This window comes from Myotis daubentonii, chromosome 1, assembly GCF_963259705.1.
Source record: "Myotis daubentonii chromosome 1, mMyoDau2.1, whole genome shotgun sequence".
Lineage (NCBI taxonomy): Eukaryota > Metazoa > Chordata > Mammalia > Chiroptera > Vespertilionidae > Myotis > Myotis daubentonii.
In genome coordinates this window covers 231,119,236-231,137,310 of record NC_081840.1, presented here as the reverse complement: position 1 = coordinate 231,137,310, position 18,075 = coordinate 231,119,236, and the positions used below count along the sequence as shown (strand labels likewise).

The 18,075-nt window shown below is 60.6% G+C and overlaps 1 protein-coding gene across 3 annotated transcripts in view; it reads left to right on the top strand.

Moving 5' to 3' along the window:
• The first annotated feature begins 658 nt into the window (after positions 1-658).
• Positions 659-18,075, top strand: part of PPP2R2C (protein phosphatase 2 regulatory subunit Bgamma) — an 83,348-nt gene continuing 65,931 nt past the window's right edge. For 2 of the 3 annotated variants that reach the window (XM_059675935.1, XM_059675927.1), the window contains exon 1: positions 659-946. In XM_059675935.1, the coding sequence (XP_059531918.1) occupies positions 877-946 (70 nt within the window). In that variant the 5' untranslated portion in view covers positions 659-876. Of the gene's footprint in view, positions 1,023-18,075 lie in introns of all 3 variants that reach the window. The other variant, XM_059675944.1, reaches the window with a different exon arrangement.

The following is an 18,075-nucleotide window of genomic DNA, read 5'->3' as shown; positions in this document are numbered from 1 at the left end:
CTTTACCTTGTAGAGTGCTGACCCTCCCCAGGCCCCCAACCCCACCCAGCATCTTCCCACAGATCCGGTTTTGCGCTGGGGTAGCCCTCCGAACGGGAACGGGTCCCACCCATCTCTTCTACCAAAGAAGGGCATCCTGTACCCCGCCCTCCCCCGTCCTTCCGGCGTCGCCTACGCTGACCTCCTGCCCCCCCTCTTCTAATGCCTTCCAATTGGCCATCTCTTCCATAATCGCAGCACCTGGGCACTCAAGGTGCCCCTGACAGCGCAGCTGGCCAGCGCCCCCTCCCTCGGCCGGCCATCTCCTCCCTCCCTCCCCCGCGGCGTAACCCGCACCAAAGGTGCCCCCGTGAGCGCCGCCGCGCCCAGGTGCCGCCTCTGCGGCCGCTCCACCTGCAGGGCGCCGGGGCCCGGGAGGCGGGCAGCGGCCGCGGGGGCGGAGGGGCGGGCGGCGCGAGGGAGGGGCCTACGGCGGCGGCGGCGGCCCGCGCAGCCCGGCTCGGCCCCGGCTCGGGAGGCGCAGCGCCGTGCGCGTCCCCTCCCTCCCTCCGCCGCCGCAGCCAGGCGCCCGGACACCAGGCCGCCGCCGCCGGGCGCACGGACGCAGCGCGCACCGGCAGGGATGCGCGCCCGGGCCCCGGCCCGCCCCCACCCGCGGCCGCCGCCCGCCCGCCGCGCGCGCATCTGACCGCGGCGCCCGCCCAGCCGCCCCCGCCCGTCCCCGGCCGCCCGGCCGCGATGCCCGCCCCCCGGGGCCCCGGCGGCCCGCGCCCCTGCTAGGCGGCGGCGGCATGGCTCGCGCGCCCGGCCCGACCTCTGCGGATTGTCTCGGTGTGCGGCGGCGGGGCATGCCCAGGGCACCGGGCACGGCCTTCAATGGGCGAGGACACGGACACGCGGAAAATTAACCACAGCTTCCTGCGGGACCACAGCTATGTGACTGAAGGTAACGTAGTGTTGTCTGAGGCCCCCTCCGGCCGGCCGCGGCGTGGGGATGCCGTCGCACCGAGTGCCCTCCGAAGGTTTGGACCGCGCGCTGTGTGTCGTGTCCCCCCGCCCCACCCCACCCCGCCCCGCCCCGGGTCCGGGAGGGAGGGAGGGAGCCCACGGCACCCCGCTGCCCAGCGCCCTCCTCCGCGCCGCCCTCGGGCGGGCAGCTCTCCGCCGGGCCTGGCGGCGCCCTGAGTTGGCCCGGGCCGTCATGTTTAAACAGGCCGCCCTGCGGCGAATCTGGCGCAGAAATCCCGGGAGAGGGGATGGCTTGGGACCCTGGGCTTGCCGTGTCGGCCCTGCCCCAAGCCCGCAGAATTTTCTAGGCTGTCCACTCCCCGGAGACGAAGAGGGACTCAGGGGGAAAGAAAAAAAATGCATCGCCAGATTCCGGGGAGGCTGGCCGCCCTTGCCCCTCCCTGCGCCTCCCAGGCAGGGCCGGAGGGGGTGGGAGGCGGCGGGTTTGGGGCTGGCCCTTTATTCCTGGTGAGTTATACTGACACAGAAGCAGCTGACCCCAAACTGTCAGATTTTGCAAAAAAAAAAAAAAAAGTGGGACACGCCACCCCAAAAGGGCCCTGCATGTGAGATTCCCTAAACTGGCCCAGCAGCCCGAGCCCAACCCCGCACAGAGGCTGGAGGGATTCGGAGGGTCCATGCCTCCTCTTTGAGGCCAGTAACTTCCAAGGTCCCTGCGCGCCCCTCCGCCTCGCCCTGGGGACGTGGGCGGCAGGGCCTGCGGAGGGCAGCGCACGGGAGGGGGGGGCAGCCAGGTGTCAGCTCGCTGCAGTGGGGCCGCGCATCTGCCCAGCTCGCGGGGTTAGGGGCTGCCTGCATCTCCCCTGGCCGCTGCCGAACGAGCTGCGGGAGTGTTCGTGGGCTTTTAGTAAGAGGTCCCCGATGGGCGCCCCAGTGGGAGGGACCCGGGGCCTGGCGTGCCGCGCGGCTGGTGCGCGTGGGTGCCTGTGTCCGGGAGCCCGTGCCCGGGAACCTGGGTCGGGGAGCCTGTGCGGGCTCCGCAGCGGCGAGGGTGACTCGCCTCCCGGTGGTGTCCTCCGCCTTGCTGCCTGCTTCGCCGGAAATGAAGCCGAGCCGGTAGCCCGAGCTCCGCGGAGGCCGAGAGCGCTGGGCCCAGGCAGGGCGGGCTCCCAGGGCGTCCTGACCCCGGGGGCAGAGGCTGGGTGTGCACCCCGGGCTGCCGGTGCTGCGGGTGGCGCTCCCCGCTCCCCGCTCCCCGGAGGAGAACCGTTGAGTCATGCTTGCTGCTGGATGTGTGTGGGAGAGGGAGCTGGCCTGCCCCTCCCGGGGCTGGGTGGGCCCTTCACCGCTTGCCTTGCCTTGGGGAGGTCCAGGAAGGACTGTGTGTCCTGTGTCCTCTCTGCCCCCAGCAGCTGAGTGCCCCGCGGGGAGAGGCCTCTGGGCTGCTGGCAGGTGCCCAGAGGTCAGGCTCTGGCCCAGAGAGAGGGGGTCTTGGCAGGTCACTCCGGGCTGGCTTCCTGGAGGAAGCCTCGTTTCCCATCTCCATGGAGGATGGGGCAGCGCAGGGCTGAGTGAGTGAAAGTAAAAAGCCGCCCCCTCCCCCACCACAGGGGCCATCCCAGACACCGAGTCCTCTCATCCCTTCTGCCCCTCCTCTTTCACGGCTCCCCACGCCTCACAGCGAGGCAAGGGCAGTGCAGCGAGGGGAGACTTGAGGGTCTGTAGTTCCTCTTCATTCATTCAGCAAATTGTTACTGGGCACCTACTATGTGCCGGTCACCTTTTTAGCCCAGGGGACTGGACAGAGATCCTGCCCTTGGGTAGCCCATGTTCTAGAAGGGGGCCCTGTGATGTTGAAGAGACCCCCTCAGTTTCCCCATCTTTAAAATGGGAGTGGCTAGTATCCTGCCTACAGGTCTTCGGTGCCGTGAGGGTCAGGAGAGACGTGGAGAAAGAAGCCGCCTGGGGATTGTAAATTGGTAACTAGCAGTGGGAGTAGGTTGAGCTCCCATGGTGCTCTGGGGCCTCACACAACAGCCACATACTCCTTCTCCCCATTTTACAGATGAAGAAACTGAGGCCTGGCCTTTGTCCGCACACCAGACTGAGCGCCAGTTGTTTGTAGGGTGTAGGGCTCAGGTGCCAGGGATGCAGAGAAGATCAGAAGCTCCTGCCTCAGGGAGGGCAGGGTCTAGTGGAGGAGACAATAGCAAAACTATTAGAAGCAGAAGGATAGATCTCTGGCCTTCCTGTGTGAAATCTGACCCGCACACCGTTGCATCTCGCTTGCATTTTGTGCTCAGAGCGCAGGGTAGTCACCGATTTGGATGTCAGAGGGACTTGTGTTCAAATTCTGCTTCTGCTGTTTCCCGTGCTGTGCAGCCTTGGACAAGTCACTGAACCTCTCTGAGCTTCACTTTCTTCCTTTGTGAAGGGAGAAGTGCTAATGACCTCCGAGGTTGCTGGGACAGTCAGCGATTATGCTAATATAGACAGCACTAAACCCAGCGCTGGGTCTGTTAGGAGCATTTAATAACCGCGCCGTTAAAATGTGAAAGTCTTGTTCCTGTGAGAACTCCATGAGCAAATAGTGGATGCTGGGAGTTTTCAAGAGACCCAGGTGTGCGAATGCCTGTCCCACCTGGTCCCTTGGTCCACGGATGCTCAGATCCCCTTCCTGTTCCGCCAGCAGGCCACTTTCCTTGTTTCCAGGCGTGTCCTCTCCTGGAACACCTCCCCCTGCTCTTCTCATGCTGACTCCTTCTCATCCTTTGGGGCTCAAGTTAAATGCCATCTTCACAAGTAGGAGTCCTACTTGAGTTTCTGAAGAGCTTAGGTTTTGTTAGTCATTCACCCCTTAGTGTGAATTAGTCAGAGCGGCATTTACTCTGGGTCTGACTCTGGGCAGGCAGTGATGGACCAGACACAGGACCTCACAGCCATGGGAGGTGGCCGGGAAGGTGGCAGGTGGCTGGGCCTCTTTGGGAAGCAACAGCCACTCCTGGACGCCTGACAGAGAATGCACTCTGGGGGCATGCTTTCTGCTGGGTCCACAGCTTTCCCTCCCTGCAGCATCTCTGCCCTTAAACTCTGTTGTACGCACGTGGCTCTCTCATCCATGGACAGAAATGCCCCCTTTTCTCTAACCCTGTATCCTTGCCATCCTTGTGTGCGCCACGTGACTTCAGAGTAATCGGTTTATCTCTACAGAGTTGAGGGCAGAAAGGGGGAGCTCAGAGGAGGGAAGGGACTTACTCAGGAACTGGCAAGGTCAGGAGGGGACACAGGCCTCTCTCCACCCAGCATGTGGGCATTTTTACCGCATGGGATTGCCTTCACGTTTTGAACTCGCGCCCTGGATAATGTCAGCTTTCTGCCCAGGCCTAAGCCCTGCTGGTGAGGGGGTGCCGCCTGTGGGAAACCCCGCCTCAGCCAGATTTGCACCCTGTGGTGGGTTTTGTGGCTGATTTCCCAACAGTTAGTCCTCACCCGAGAACATGGGTGGTTTCCAGCAGGAGACTTAATCCAATTATGTGCAGCCAGCGTGAACCAGGGCAGCCCCACTCCCCTCGCACCGACTGGCTCCAGGACGGGGAGGCAGCTGATCTGGCGTCGGGTGGGAAGTAGAGAGGGCGCAGGAAGCCTGCCCCGGCCTGTGATGGGGAGCACGGAAACCCAGCCACCCCGCTGATGGCAGGGCAGAGTGAGTGAGAAGTGGGCATGCAGGAGACGCCTCTGACTCCTTGGATGAACCTGGCCTGATCTGCACCCGCCTCTGGATATGCCAGGGGCTTAAGCTGATTGCTGTTACTTGCCGCCGATGGCACCCCCACTCGCGCAGCCTTCACGGTTGTCCAGACCCCGAGACAGCTGCCCGTCACTCGCCACCACCAGATTCAAGATTCACGCACCCCGGAGGGTTCTGAGTTGCTTGCTTTCTGTTGTAGGAAACGTCTTCCATCTCTTTTCTTGGGTTCCAATCAAAGCTTCCGGTTCTGGTTTCCTGCCTGGGGTTCTGAGCTGGCGTTTCCAGCCCAATGAGATACCCAGGATCTGGGGTCGGGAGACCCGTGTCCTGTGGGGTCTGGCCCTGGTCCCTAATCCCCGGCGGGCTGCGCAGTCTCTCCCAGCCTCAGTTTCTTCTCCGGATTGTTGCTTAGGTCACTTGAAAGGAGGGATGTGCAGTCGTTTGATGCTGCAACCTAACCTCTCCTCCATGAACTCCCCACCCGAGGCTTTAAATAGCCTGGTGTGTGGGACTCGCCCAGCCCAGGGCCTGGGCACAGCCCGCCTTTAATAAATATCGCCCGCTAACAGTCATGTCTGTTCTTTAGGGTCAGAGTCAGACTGGCCACCCAACGCCATCCCCACCCCGGAAACCGCAGCTAAGAGGGGCACTTGCTTATGGGGTGCCCTGGAGCCAGCCCAGGGGGCCCGGGGGAGCCAGCCTCTGACTGGAAAAGCAGGGTGTGGGCTGCTCAGATCTTTGCTCCTTTGCCTCCGTGTAGGAATGCCACTTGCATAAGCTTCCCTGGGATTTTACAAACTCTCGCTGTCGCCATTTCAGGGTGGGGAGGGACAGAGGCTGCTACAGGTCACTTTTGGGTGTCCTAGAGCACATGGCCCCCCTGGGCCTCAGTTTCCCGGCACTGCTTCCCCCCCGGGTGTCACAAGGCCCCAGGGAGCGGAGGCCATGTGGACTCCAAAGGCCTACCCCTGTGTGGGGTACTGTCGTTCTCAGTTTCCCCAAACTGTCACGCTGTAAGCCACACACTCACTCACTTTTCATTAACCCTGACTCGAGTCACGGAGAAGGGTTTTTCTCATTTTCTCTCTGCAAGGTGGAAATCGAATTCTAATCAGTGTTTCCACACCACCGCCTGGTTGTGTACTTGCGACAGCTTTCGGCGTTTGTCCTGAAAGCCCGCAGAGCCACGGGGAGTTCCTGTACGGGGTGTCTGAGGTCCTGGGAGGGGCGTCTGTGATATGCTGGGCCTCGGGGAGACGGTGCGAGGGGCAGTGCCGATGCGCAGAAGGGAGGCCTGCCGTCCCTCCCAGATGCCCTGTTCCAGCTGGGGGTCGTTCCCCCCGTCTTTTTAACACGCCCGTGCCCGTTTGTAAGAAGCGCTGTATCTCTCCTTGCAGTTTTGAAAGCTGCTCCCTAGTTACGCACGAGGTTGTGGGCATTTTCCAGGGCTTTGCTGCAGGCCTGGCTTCACGGTGTGCAACTGCGCAGGCATGTGGGCCCACGCTCAGAGGGACCCTGGCTTGGCTCAGCGGCCTGCCGCTGCCACCTTGAAGCTGTTAATCATTGCAGCCATGAACTGTGTTTCGTAAGTGATATTTGAGGGGACGATGGAGCGCGTGTGGGAGCAGAGGCGGCACGTGCGCCGTCTCCGTGCAGCTCCCATCGCCCGCCCGCGCGCTCGGAGTGTGGCCGAGCTCCCACGCGTGGTGGGGCCGGCAGGACTCCGCGCCTGTGACTGTGTGAGCAGAGGCGGCGGCGGCCCCGAGAGGCCCTGCCTTCTGTGTGAGCCAGAACGTGATGCGAACGCAGGAAGGAGGCAGTGCCATTCCAGCGGGAACCACGGACCGAGGAACCCGATCCGATGCTTTCTTGCCCGGTTACTTCCCATGTGAGCTGATCACTGAGGCCGAAAATGACGCCAGCGAAGGAGGGGAAGCGGGACCACGTGGTTCCTCCTCCGCTTCCCATCACTGAGCCAGCACAGAGGTGTGTGCAGAGTGTGTGAGCATCAGCAAGTTGAATAAAGCCCGGCCAGTGTGGCTCAGTGGTTGAGCATGGACCCGTGAACCAAGAGATCATGCTTCCATTCCTGTTTAGGGCACATGTCCGGGCTGCAGGCTCGATCCCCGGGGCAGGGGCGGGGGGCGGGGCGGGGATGTTGAGGAGGCAGCTGATCGATGGATGATGTCCCTCTCTCATTGCGGATGTTTCTATCTCTCTATCCCTCTCCTCTCCTCTCTGAAATCAATAACAATAATTAAAAGAAGAACCCTGGCTGGTTGCTCAGTGGTTAGAGCATTGGCCCACGGGCTGAAGGGTCGTGGGTTCAATTCCTGGTCAAGGGCACGTACCTCCATTGCAGGTTCCCCAGCCCTGGTAGCGGTGTGTGCAGGAGGCAACCGATGGATGTCTCTCTCTCAGATCTCTCTCTCTCTCTCTCTCTCTCTCTCTCTCTCTCTCTCTCTCTTTCTTTCTTCCCCTCCTGCCTCCCTTCCACATGTCTAGAAATCAATGGAAAAAATATCCTCTGGTGAGGATTGAAAAAAAGCGGAATAAAAACAGACGAGTTGGTTTGGGGCGGCGTTTCCACTGCTCTGGGAAGAACAAAGCACATGCGAGTCAGAACCCCCAGCTGCAGACTGTGGTCTCGGCGATTCCGGGTCCCAGGTCCACGCGCTTAGATGTGCATTAAAACTTGAATTGCACCACAGAATGATGAGCAATAAAACCTATGCCAATAATTTAAACCTTTTCCTTTATTCCACTTGGCATTAAATAGCAAATAAATGACGCCACGACAAGTCATGGAAAAAGGAAAGGGCTTTATATCTTAACGAGAGGCCCAGTGCACGAATTTGTGCACCAGTGGGGTCCCTAGGCCTGGCCTGCGGGATCGGGTCGAAACTGGCTCTCCGACATCCCCCGAGGGGCCCTGGATTGCGAGAGGGCACAGGCCAGGCCCAGGGACCCCACCGGTGCATGATCGAGGCCGGGGAGGGATGCGGGAGGTTGGCCAGTCGGGGAGGGACCATGGAGGGCTCCAGGGTGTGTCTGGCCCATGTCGCTCCATCCCAATCGGCTGGACTCCAGCAGCAAGCTCACCTACTGGTCAGAGCGTCTGCCCCCCGGTGGTCAGTGCATGTCATAGCGAGCGGTTGAGCAGCCTTAGCATATCATTAGCATATTACACTTTGGTTGGTTGAACTGCTGACTGGTAGACCGGACACTTAGCATATTAGGCTTTTATTATATTTTACTACCTTTCATGACACTTTCCTGCTGCTTTTTGAACAAGGGGCCCTGTGAGCTCATTTTGAACCGGGCCCCACAAATTATGTAGGTGGCCCTACCATGCTGTAGGGGGAAGGCGGGACTTCCTGGGAAGGTGGACTCCGTGGCCCGCCTCCCACCCCCTTGGCTTTTGTGATTGGTGGAAATGGTGAGAGCCTATCGCCCATTGGGCAACTTTTCCCTTTTGGGTGGGGTTATAGTATTTAAGGGGCTGCTCAACTCGTGGCTGTTCCAATCAGAGGCACTGAGGGCTTTCATTTTAAATTTTTTAAAATGTATTTTTATTGATCTCAGAGAGGAAGGGAGAGGGAAAGATAGAAACATCAATGATGAGAGAGAATCATTGATCGGCTGCCTCCTGACGCTCCCCACTGGGGATTGAGCCCACAACCAGGCATGTGCCCTGACCGGGAATTGAACCATGACGTTCTGGTTCATAGGTCGATGCTCAACCCCTGAGCCATGCGACCGGGCGATTTCCCTCATTTTAGATCCCAGCCTTTGTACCCATTTCTCCCCACAGGCCCGGGGAGGGGCAGCGGAGCAGGAGCCCCCAGCCATGTCCCCAAGTTTACTGTTAATGAAGTAGTCTTTGTGTTCCCAAGTCTAGCAGGGAGGAGAGGAGGGTGTAACTGGGTACCCCAGCCCTGCCTCCCCACTTCCTTTATCGGCTGCGCACCCAGCCTACGACACATGCCATCGTTCACTTAATCACTCCTGATTGTTCGGTAATTAGGTGGCTTTTTTTTTTTTTGCTTCTATAACCAACACTGAGTGAATGAACGCTGTGTCTGAAGACTCCCTACTCATGTCCCTCCCCCAGATTTTGGAATAATTTTCTTAAGAGAGAGTCCCATGCCTGCAATTTTATGTAAAAATCACGAACGTGTTTAATGTTCCTGACACGTATGACCAAATTATTCTCCAGAAAGTTTCTGTTTTCCCCATGCCGCTCAGCATTAGGTATTCTAATTTGTTTGACCTTTGCAAATATCATGGATGAAAAGTGTTTGTTTTAATTCCTGCCTGAATACCAATGAGGTTGAATATTCTTTCCACTTTTGTTCCACAGACATTTCGTGATCCACTGTATGTGCTAAGGGGGACGGGAGATGCTGGGTGTTAAACGTTGAGGATCAAGGTTGTTGCCGTCACTCACTCATTCAGTCATTCATTCGCTCACTCTTTCACTCGCTCATTCAATTGTTCAATTATTCCTTCTTTCATTCATTCAATTATTTATTCACTCATTCATTCATTCATTCATTCATTCATTCAACAACTATTTCTAGAATGACCACTACATGCGAGGCAGGGAGAATGAGGGTGGGGTGAGAGGGAGGAAGGACATGGCAGTCTAGTACATTCCAGGCAGGAGGAGCGCCATGTGCTATGTGACATGTGCAAAGTGGCAGTCCAGGCCCCTCTGCCTGAGGCCAGGAGGCACTTGCCAGCTGCCTGGGGAACAGGCCCACTGGGACCCGCCGTGCTGCCCAGGACGGGCGCTGCCTCCTGGCACAGTGGGGATCATTGTCTCCCGAGCCCTGGGCTGAATGGCCCATTGAGGCAGGACAGAGCGGCTCAGAGGCCCCAGTTGCCCACGCAGGGATGGGATCTCCAGCGGCAGCTCCGGCCACCTCTGCGCAGGCCTGGCCTCCTGCTCCCTGCCCTGCGAGGCTGCGGCCCTGGGACCCGGGCTTTGGTCCTGGGACCCGGGCTGTGGACCTGGGACCCGGGCTGCGGTCCTGGGATCCGGGCTTTGGTCCTGCGACCCGGGCTTTGGTCCTGCGACCTGGGCTGCGGTCCTGGGATCCGGGCTGCGGTCCTGGAACCCGGGCTTTGGTCCTGGGATCCGGGCTGTGGCCCTGGGACCCGGGCTGTGGTCCTGGGATCCAGGTTGTGGCCCTGGGACAGCGGTGAGACTGCAGCTTCCCCTCGGGGAGCCAGAGACAGGACTCCCCACCAAGCAAAAGGGTGCGCACCTGCGCGTAAATCTCAATCGCGGAGCTACTTGGATCGTCACTGGCAGCTTCTGACACGTTTATAACTTCAAAGGCATCTGTGAACACTCAGATTCTGTGAACACGGAGGGAATGCTCTGTTGACTTGTCCCGCGCCCAGCCCCTCGCTGCAGGTCTCCTCAGGGTTTGTGCACTTTCTTCACTCACTTTCCCCTCCTTTTGGCCGAAGGGCGTTAAAGCAAACTCACCTGCATCTGCTCGCACCTCTGAAAGGTGCGGGCATCTCCACAGAGCAAGTACGGCCACCCTCCGCACAAAGGACTGGCGCCTGCTGACTAACGCTGGTCCCCCTCCCCTCCCCGCAGTGCCCGGGGGCTCAGCAGTGTCTCCTTCCAGCCGGGTGGTTTGGCTCCGACCCGGAGTCCTGCCCCTGCAGTGGGGGGCCTGGCTCTCCAGTCTTTTCTGACCAAGACCCCCATCCCATGGCGGACCCTGGCTTTGGAAGGTTCCCCCGCACTGTCCCTGACCCGTGTCCGGACCCCCATTGCCTGGTGGGTCTGGAAGGCGATGGGGTGGGGCTGCCTGGATCCCCGGAAGCAGCCCCAGGTCACAGCCCTCTCCTGCCAGGACCCCTCCTCAGGCTCACCAGCTCGGAGACCCCGGGCAGCGGTTCAGCGGGTGCCTGCCCTCCCTCAAGACCCCCCAGATCGTAGGTTCCTGAGCAAAAGGAATGGTTTGTTGGTTTTTTTGTTTTGTTTTATTTTGCTCTAACTACTGGCCGGTGCTCAGTGGTTAGAGCATCGGCCCTCAGACCAAAGGATTGAGGGTTCAATTCCCAGTCAAGGGCATGTACCTGGGCTGCAGGCTGAGTGTGGGAGGCAACCAACCGATTTATCTTTATTTTGATTTGCATCTCTCGGGTGTGTTTTGTTTTTTTAAATCCTCCCCTGAGGATATTTTTCCAACACAGAAATCCAACACTGAGGTTTTTGTTGTTTTGTTATTTTTATATTTATTTATATTTTATGGTGTTTTTTTATATTTACTTTTTTCTTTATTGATTAAGGTATTACATGTGTCCTTATCCCCCCACTGCCTCCCCGCCCCCACTCATGCCCTCACCCCGCTGGTGTCTGTGTCCATTGGTTAGGCTTATATGCATGCATACAAGTCCTTTGGTTGATCTCTTCCCCTTACCCCCACCCTCCCCTACCTTCCCTCTGAGGTTTGAGCATCTGATAGATGCTTCTCTGTCTCTGGATCTGTTTTTGTTTATCAGTTTATGTTGTTCATTATATTCCACAAATGAGTGAGATCATGTGGTATTTTTCCTTTATTGGCTGGCTTATTTCACTTAGCATAATGCTCTCCAGTTCCATCCATGCTGTTGCAAATGGTAAGAACTCCTTTTTTACAGCAGCATAGTATTCCATTATGTAGCCGTACCACAGTTTTTTAATCCACTCATCTGCTCATGGGCACTTAGGCTGTTTCCAGATCTTAGCTATGGTGAATTGTGCTGCTATAAACATAGGGGTGCATATATCCTTTCTGATTGGCGTTTCTGGTTTCTTGGGATATATTCCTAAAAGTGGGGTCACTGGGTCAAATGGGAGTTCCATTTTTAACTTTTTGAGGAAACTCCATACTGTTCTCCACAGTGGCTGCACCAGTCTGCATTCCCACCAGCAGTGCACGAGGGTTCCTTTTTCTCCACATCCTCGCCAGCACTTGTCGTTTGTTGATTTGTTGATGATAGCCATTCTGACAGGTGTGAGATAGTATCACATTGTCGCTTTGATTTGCATCTCTCAGATGTGTTTTGTTTTTTTAAATCCTCACCTGATCACCTGAGGATATTTTTCCATTGATTTTTAGAGAGAGTGGAAGGGAGGGAGGAGAGAGAGCTAGAGCTAGATATATATATATATATATATATATATATAGAGAGAGAGAGAGAGAGAGAGAGAGATAGTATAGATAGATAGAGATAGAGATAGATAGAGAGAGAGAGAGAGACATTGATGCAAGAGAGACACATTGGTTGGTTGCCTCCCGAACTCGGCCAGCAATCCAGGTACATGCCCTTGACTGGGAATTGAACCCTGGATCCTCTGGTCTACAGGCCGACACTCCAACCACTGAGCAACCAGCCAGGGCGAGCCACTGATGTTTGAGGTGACCTGTTACACAGCAATAGATAAATGAAATAGTTGTGGGTCCCTGAAATAGAACCCCCAGTCCTGCCCAGCTCCTGCTCTGCCTGAGGCCCCCTGCCCAGCTGCTGTGCTCTCTCCTCGAGTCTGTGGCTCCCTCACAGCCTTCCAGTAACTTCCTTCCTGCTTCTGTGAACCTGTGTTAGCCGTTGCCTGGAGCTAGGGCACCCAGTGCCAGTGGGGAGGGGTGAGCCAGCTCAGATCATAAGACAGGACCGGAGCCCAGGCCTGCCCGATACGGAGCACCAGCTCCTGTCCCACGCAACGCGGTAGAGACGGACCTTGCACATCGCTGCTTCTGCTGCACGCAGCTCACACCTGGTCCCCACCAGGGCTGGGTCTCGTGTTTGAATGACCGAGCGGACACATGGCACGCCCTCAAATCGGACCTCAGAGCATTCCGATTCTTTTTTTTAAAATATATTTTTATTGATTTCAGAGAGGAAGGGAGAGGCAGAGAGAGATAGAAACATAGTGAGGAGAGAGAATCATGACCCTCAGCTGGCCTGTCTGCTTCTGGAACGACCCATCCCGGGTGAACTGGCTGAAGGAGTCAGGGCCTGAACGGTGGTGGCTCCTACGCGGCTTCAGTGTGAACCGTGGTCAACCACCTGGCCCGTTCAGAGCCCCGGGAGAGGCGAGGCTGTTGACTGAGGCTGTGCGGTCTCACCCGTCATCGTGACCGGCCGTCGTGTCAGCCTCTGGGAGCTAAGGTGTGCGCGTGTGAGCAGACTTTGCTTTTATCTCCATGTTTATTTGTTAATAATCACAGAGAAGCGCAGCAGTAAAGAGAGGGAAATGCATCCCGATCGCCCTGCCCCGAGCCTGTTTCCGTGTTACGTTCCCTCCTACCGCCGTCCTTGCAGATTGCCACGGAAACCCACTTGTGCAGCTTTTAAGTATTGGGCACGCGGTAAACATTTCCCGGGCTACCACCGTCTGCGTAAACAATCTCACCGGCTGCATAACAGTCCTTCGTGGAGCTGCCATTCTTGCTTTAACAACCGTGTTGGACTCACTCACCAGACTCGGTGGATGGCCTGCGGGGGGTGCGGGGTCGGTGCCGGAGGGAGGACGGGAACTCTGGAGCCGGGGAGGCCTAAGCAGGTGACCATGGTCCAGGGGACGGGAGCCGGGCTGCAGTGGGACCTCGTCCCAGCCGGGGCACCCTTTCTGTCCCCGTGAACCGCCTCTCCCGGACCTCCCCGAGCGCAGGCGTGCACCGCTGTCCTTAGCGTCTGGCGTATCTCGCTGAGCGCAACGCCCCTGTGGGACGGGAGTTAGATCTTTGAGAGGTGAGGTTCCCCGGGAGGACGCAGTGACAGGTGGTCTTGGTGTCCTGCAACCTTAGCCCGAACGGCATGGCACCCTCCCCTCCCCGGGGATGGCTTCCCCCAGGCACCGCCCGCCCCTCCGCCCCCACCCCCCAGCCATTGCGTCATCTTTTGGGCAGCTCATCTCCCTGAGTTGTGAACAGCCCTCGAGGTGCGGGGGTTCTCCCCATTTTACAGGCGAGGAAACTGAGGGTCGCAGAAGTCACGACCTCCCCCAGCCAGGAGGAGTGGGGGGCGCTGTGCGGGGGCCGGGTCCACTCCACTCCTTCCACTTTGGGGACCCCTCCGCCTGGCTTAGTCCCTGGTACTTTCACATCGCAGGGGAGGAGGGGCCGGGCACTCGGGTCCCCCCGGGGCCAGCCTTCCTCTGTGCCCAGCGCCCTGTGTGCCTCCGTAGGGTCAGCTCTGAACCGGAGCCAGAAGAGTGTCCCCCTGGGCCTTTTAAAGGCGACTGAGTGCACCGGTGCCCCTGGCACTCGGGAAGGTCCCAGCAGAGGCTGGTCTTTCTGCTGACAGCGGGCCCACGGGTGCAGGGAGCCACCCACCCGTCCACTGTCAGCATCCTAGGGAAGGAGGCGGCCGGGTGACTCTGCGGCCGTGACCCTGCCCTCTGACCCACTCAGTCTCAGCCCCGCCCTTGACCACGGAGGGGCGGCCTGCAGTCGGACCACGCGGAGCTGGGGCTGGGGGTGGGCAGCCTGCGGGGCGGGTGTGTGGCTGGTGGCCGGCCCGGTCCGGAGGCTCCTGTGGGGTTTCCGGGAGGTGCCGGTCTGCGCTGGGCGGGGGGCGGGGGGCGGGGGAGGGTGCCTAGCCTGCAGGCCCCGCGCGGCTGGGCGTCCAGCTGGACCCCAAGACCCAGTGATGACTCTGCTTCTGTGCGGCTCCCCGAGTCCCAGGCATGGGAACATCGGATGTGGAGCTGGGAGCCCCCGGGGTCGGCCCTGTGACCCAGGCACACCTTGTTGGTGGCTCCTTTCCTGCAGGTGACCCAGTTTTCCAAACCCCGGATCGGGACATTTGTTCGGGGGCAGGTGCACGTCCATATGGGGCAGTGGGTGGCAGGTGAGAAACTGGGGCCGTGGCTGCGAACCTGGGGTGGGGTCGTGCGTCTGTATCTTTGTAAGGAGCGTGCTGCGTGGTGACAGGTGGGGATGTGGGCTGGGGTCCCCACGCAGGCCCAGGCGGTGCTGTGACCGGCTGAGGCTGAGTGAGCTGGGGAGCCGCTCGGCCTCCTTGGCCCGGTTTCCTCACGTGCGACGGGAAGCCCAGCCGTGGGGTACAGCGCGCGTGCTCTGAGGCGAGGACGCCTGCAGACGGGAGGGAGCACAGGTCCGAGGCCCTCACCCAGGGACACCCCGGGACTCGGATGGGAGGAGGGTTACCCTCTGAGTGGGGACGTGCAGTGTCGTGAAGGGACCGTGGCCCTGGGCCAGCAGGAGGCAGCTGGAATCGGTTTCGATGCCGGAGGAGGCCCGATCTGGTTCGCCCCAGGGCTGGGCCGGCCCCCCGTCTCCCGGGCAAGCTGTGGGCCCTGGCCCCAGCCCTGACCCTCCCCACCCACTCAGGCTGCTCCAGGCGGCGGGGGGCTCTGATTTGTGGGTTTGGAACTAGTTGTGACACCAGGGAACAGGCCTGGGATGGGGCGGGGGGTGGGGGGGTGAAGTCAGTCCTGGGTTCTGGGATGGCAGGTCCTGGGTGTGAGTTATGCCCCATCCTCCTGGGGCCTTTCTCAGGAGCCCAGCCCCACATGTACCCAACTCTCTCTCCCCTCGGGGGTCCCAAACGTAGGCAGGAGCAGGGGTGCTACTTACTGGACCGAAGTCACCCAACCAAGTCCCTCCGAGGACTGAGGCCCGGGGGACGGGGAAGGGCAGGGCACCCGGTGTCCCCTCTCCGCCCTGGCCGCCCACTCCGGCTGCGCAGGGCTGCGGGACTGCGGGCGGCTGAGCACCCGCTGAGCCTCGGCTGTGTGACAGCGGCTCCTGAACTCACAGCGGGCGGCCCTCTCCGAGTGGCAGGCCGGCGCCCGTGACCAGGCCCTCCCCAGGGCTGCCCGGCGCTGCCCTCCCTGCTCCCTGTCCCGAGAGGCGGTCGGTCCCTGGAGAGAACACGGGGCGCACGGAAGGGCACGTCGGGTTTCACAGACGGAGTTGGGCTCAATAGGAGGCCGATGGAGTTGGGGAGCCTGGGCGTTTAGGAGGGAAAAGCCGAAGGATAGGAAGACAGCCCCGAGGTGAGAGGCCTGGCCACGTGGGAGCGAAGGACTGGTGTGTTTGGGGGAATTTACGAGGAGCGGGAGCCCCTGCGCGTTGGTGGCCCTGCACAGCTCACGGGTTATTGAGCGCGTGCTCTGCGTCGGGGCTCTGCCGGGGGTGGGAATATGGCTGCGGCTGACTGACAAGGGCCACCCCGCAGGAGTCCCAGAACAGACCAGATGGACAGGGGCCAGTGCTGGGGCCGTGGTGGGAGGAGTCTAGGGGTGGGGCTGCCCAGGGGAGGGCTGGGGGGTGGGAAGTCCTGGAGGGCTTCCTGGAAGAAGTGAATTAATTCAGCACATATTGATCGGGGCCTGCTATGTGCAGGCATTGAGATTGGGGTTGGGGATACAGGAGACATTGAGCCCTGAGGGAGTTCACAGATCTAAGGAGAAGCAGGAGTCGGGGGGCGGGGAGGTGCACAGGCAGGAGCTGGCTCAGCCAACACCTGGGGGGCCCTGGCTGAAGACCCCCGTGGCGTGTGGAATTGCTGTCTCCAGTGGACAGACTAGCAAATGGGGTCAGGGGTTCACAGCCCGTAGTGGGTGGGTTGGGATTTGAACTCAGGCCTTCAGATGCCAAACCAGCCCTGCTCAGGTCTGCGGGGGCCCCCCGGGCTGCAGGGTGGGCACTGTGACTGGGACAGCTCACAGGCTGCCTGGCCGGCTCCCGCCTGCCTGCCTTCTTGTTGGCGGGGAAGCTGGGAGCATCCCAGGGCCCGAGGGCCGGAGTCCCCCGAGCTGACCCGCTGCGCCGGCATCTGGCGTTTTCCTTCACGCGCTTGGCGAGCTCTGCGAGGGCGGCCGAGCCGCTGCTGGAGTTTTCTCTGACCAGATGGGGAAGGGGGCAGCCATCCTCCCAGTGCCAGGCACCCTGTGTGTGGGTGAAATGGGCGCTGGTGGCAGGTGGGCAAAGCCAGTGTCTGTGGGATAGGTGCCGGGAGCAGGGCCGGCGACGGCCGCAGGCAGCACAGGCCTCAGCTCAGCAGCCATCTGCAACCTCACCCCGCACCCCCACACGCCACACCCCCACGCCCCCGCACCCACACCCCCACACCCTGTACCCCACACACCCCGCACCCCGCACCCCACACACCCCGCACCCCGCACCCCACACCCCCACACCCTGCACCCCCACACTCCCACACCCCACGCCCCCGCACCCCACACCCCCACACCCCGCACCCCGCACCCTGCACCCCCACACCCTGTACCCCACACACCTCCACACCCTGCACTCCCACACCCCGCACCCCTGCACCCCCGCACCCCACACCCCCACACCCTGCACCCCCACACCCCGCACCCCCACACCCTGCACCCCCACACCCCGCACCCCCACACCCTGCACCCCCACACCCCGCACCCTGCACCCCCACACCCCACACCCCCACACCCTGTACCCCGCACACCCCGCACCCCGCACCCCCACACCCCGCACCCCCGCAGTGATGGAAGCGGAGGCTCAGAGAGGCCAGCTGCCTCCCCGGTTGCACAGCCAGCAGGGCGGTGGAGTTGGGGTTCTGCCCAGCTTTGCCTGACCCAGAGCGCATGCTATTCCCACCGCACCCGGTGTCTCCCGCAGCTAATTTTGCTGCTGCAGGAAATCCACCCCCAGCGCCATCTAGGACAGGAACTCCAGGAATCAGGAGGGAGTCCTAGAACAGGGGCCGCACCTCTCCCCACAGCCCCTGCCTCTCCGTCCTCGCCGGCCCCGGGGGCCATGCCCGCACCCAGGACGGGCTGCTGCTCCGGAGATGGGGCCCGACAGCAGTCACCCCTCACGGCCGGGGCTCTGAGCCCAGTTCTTCTCCGTGGCCCACAGCGCTGATGGTCCGGCCACAGGGGACAGGAGCCCCGCCCGCCCCCAGGAGGCCTCGCTGACATGCGCTGTGGGAAGCGAGGACTTTCCACAGCATTTTAGGGTCATCAGGCAGCTGCCTCCGCCTCCCGCTGCAGGGCCGGAGCCCGTGGTTGGGCTGCGGGCTGGGTGGGCACTTCCGGTCCCTCTGCTCTCACTGAGGCACGTGGGAAACTGGGCCCCTAAGTCCAGCAGCTCGTCCAGGTCACCCCGCTGCGATGGGGGACCCTGGGGGGGCCCCAGGCCGTGTCCCCTGGGCCGGCATGGAGCCTTCTCCAAGGAGGCAGCTAAAGCTTAAGGTGCCATCGCCAACTTCCTTCACGTCTTTTAATCCCAGGGCATGGTCTTGCTGCACCCAGGCCCTGGTCATGGCTGCTGGGGAGGGAGGGGGTGGGATAGAGGGAGTTGTGGGCCAGGCCCTCATCATGGCTGCTGGGGGTG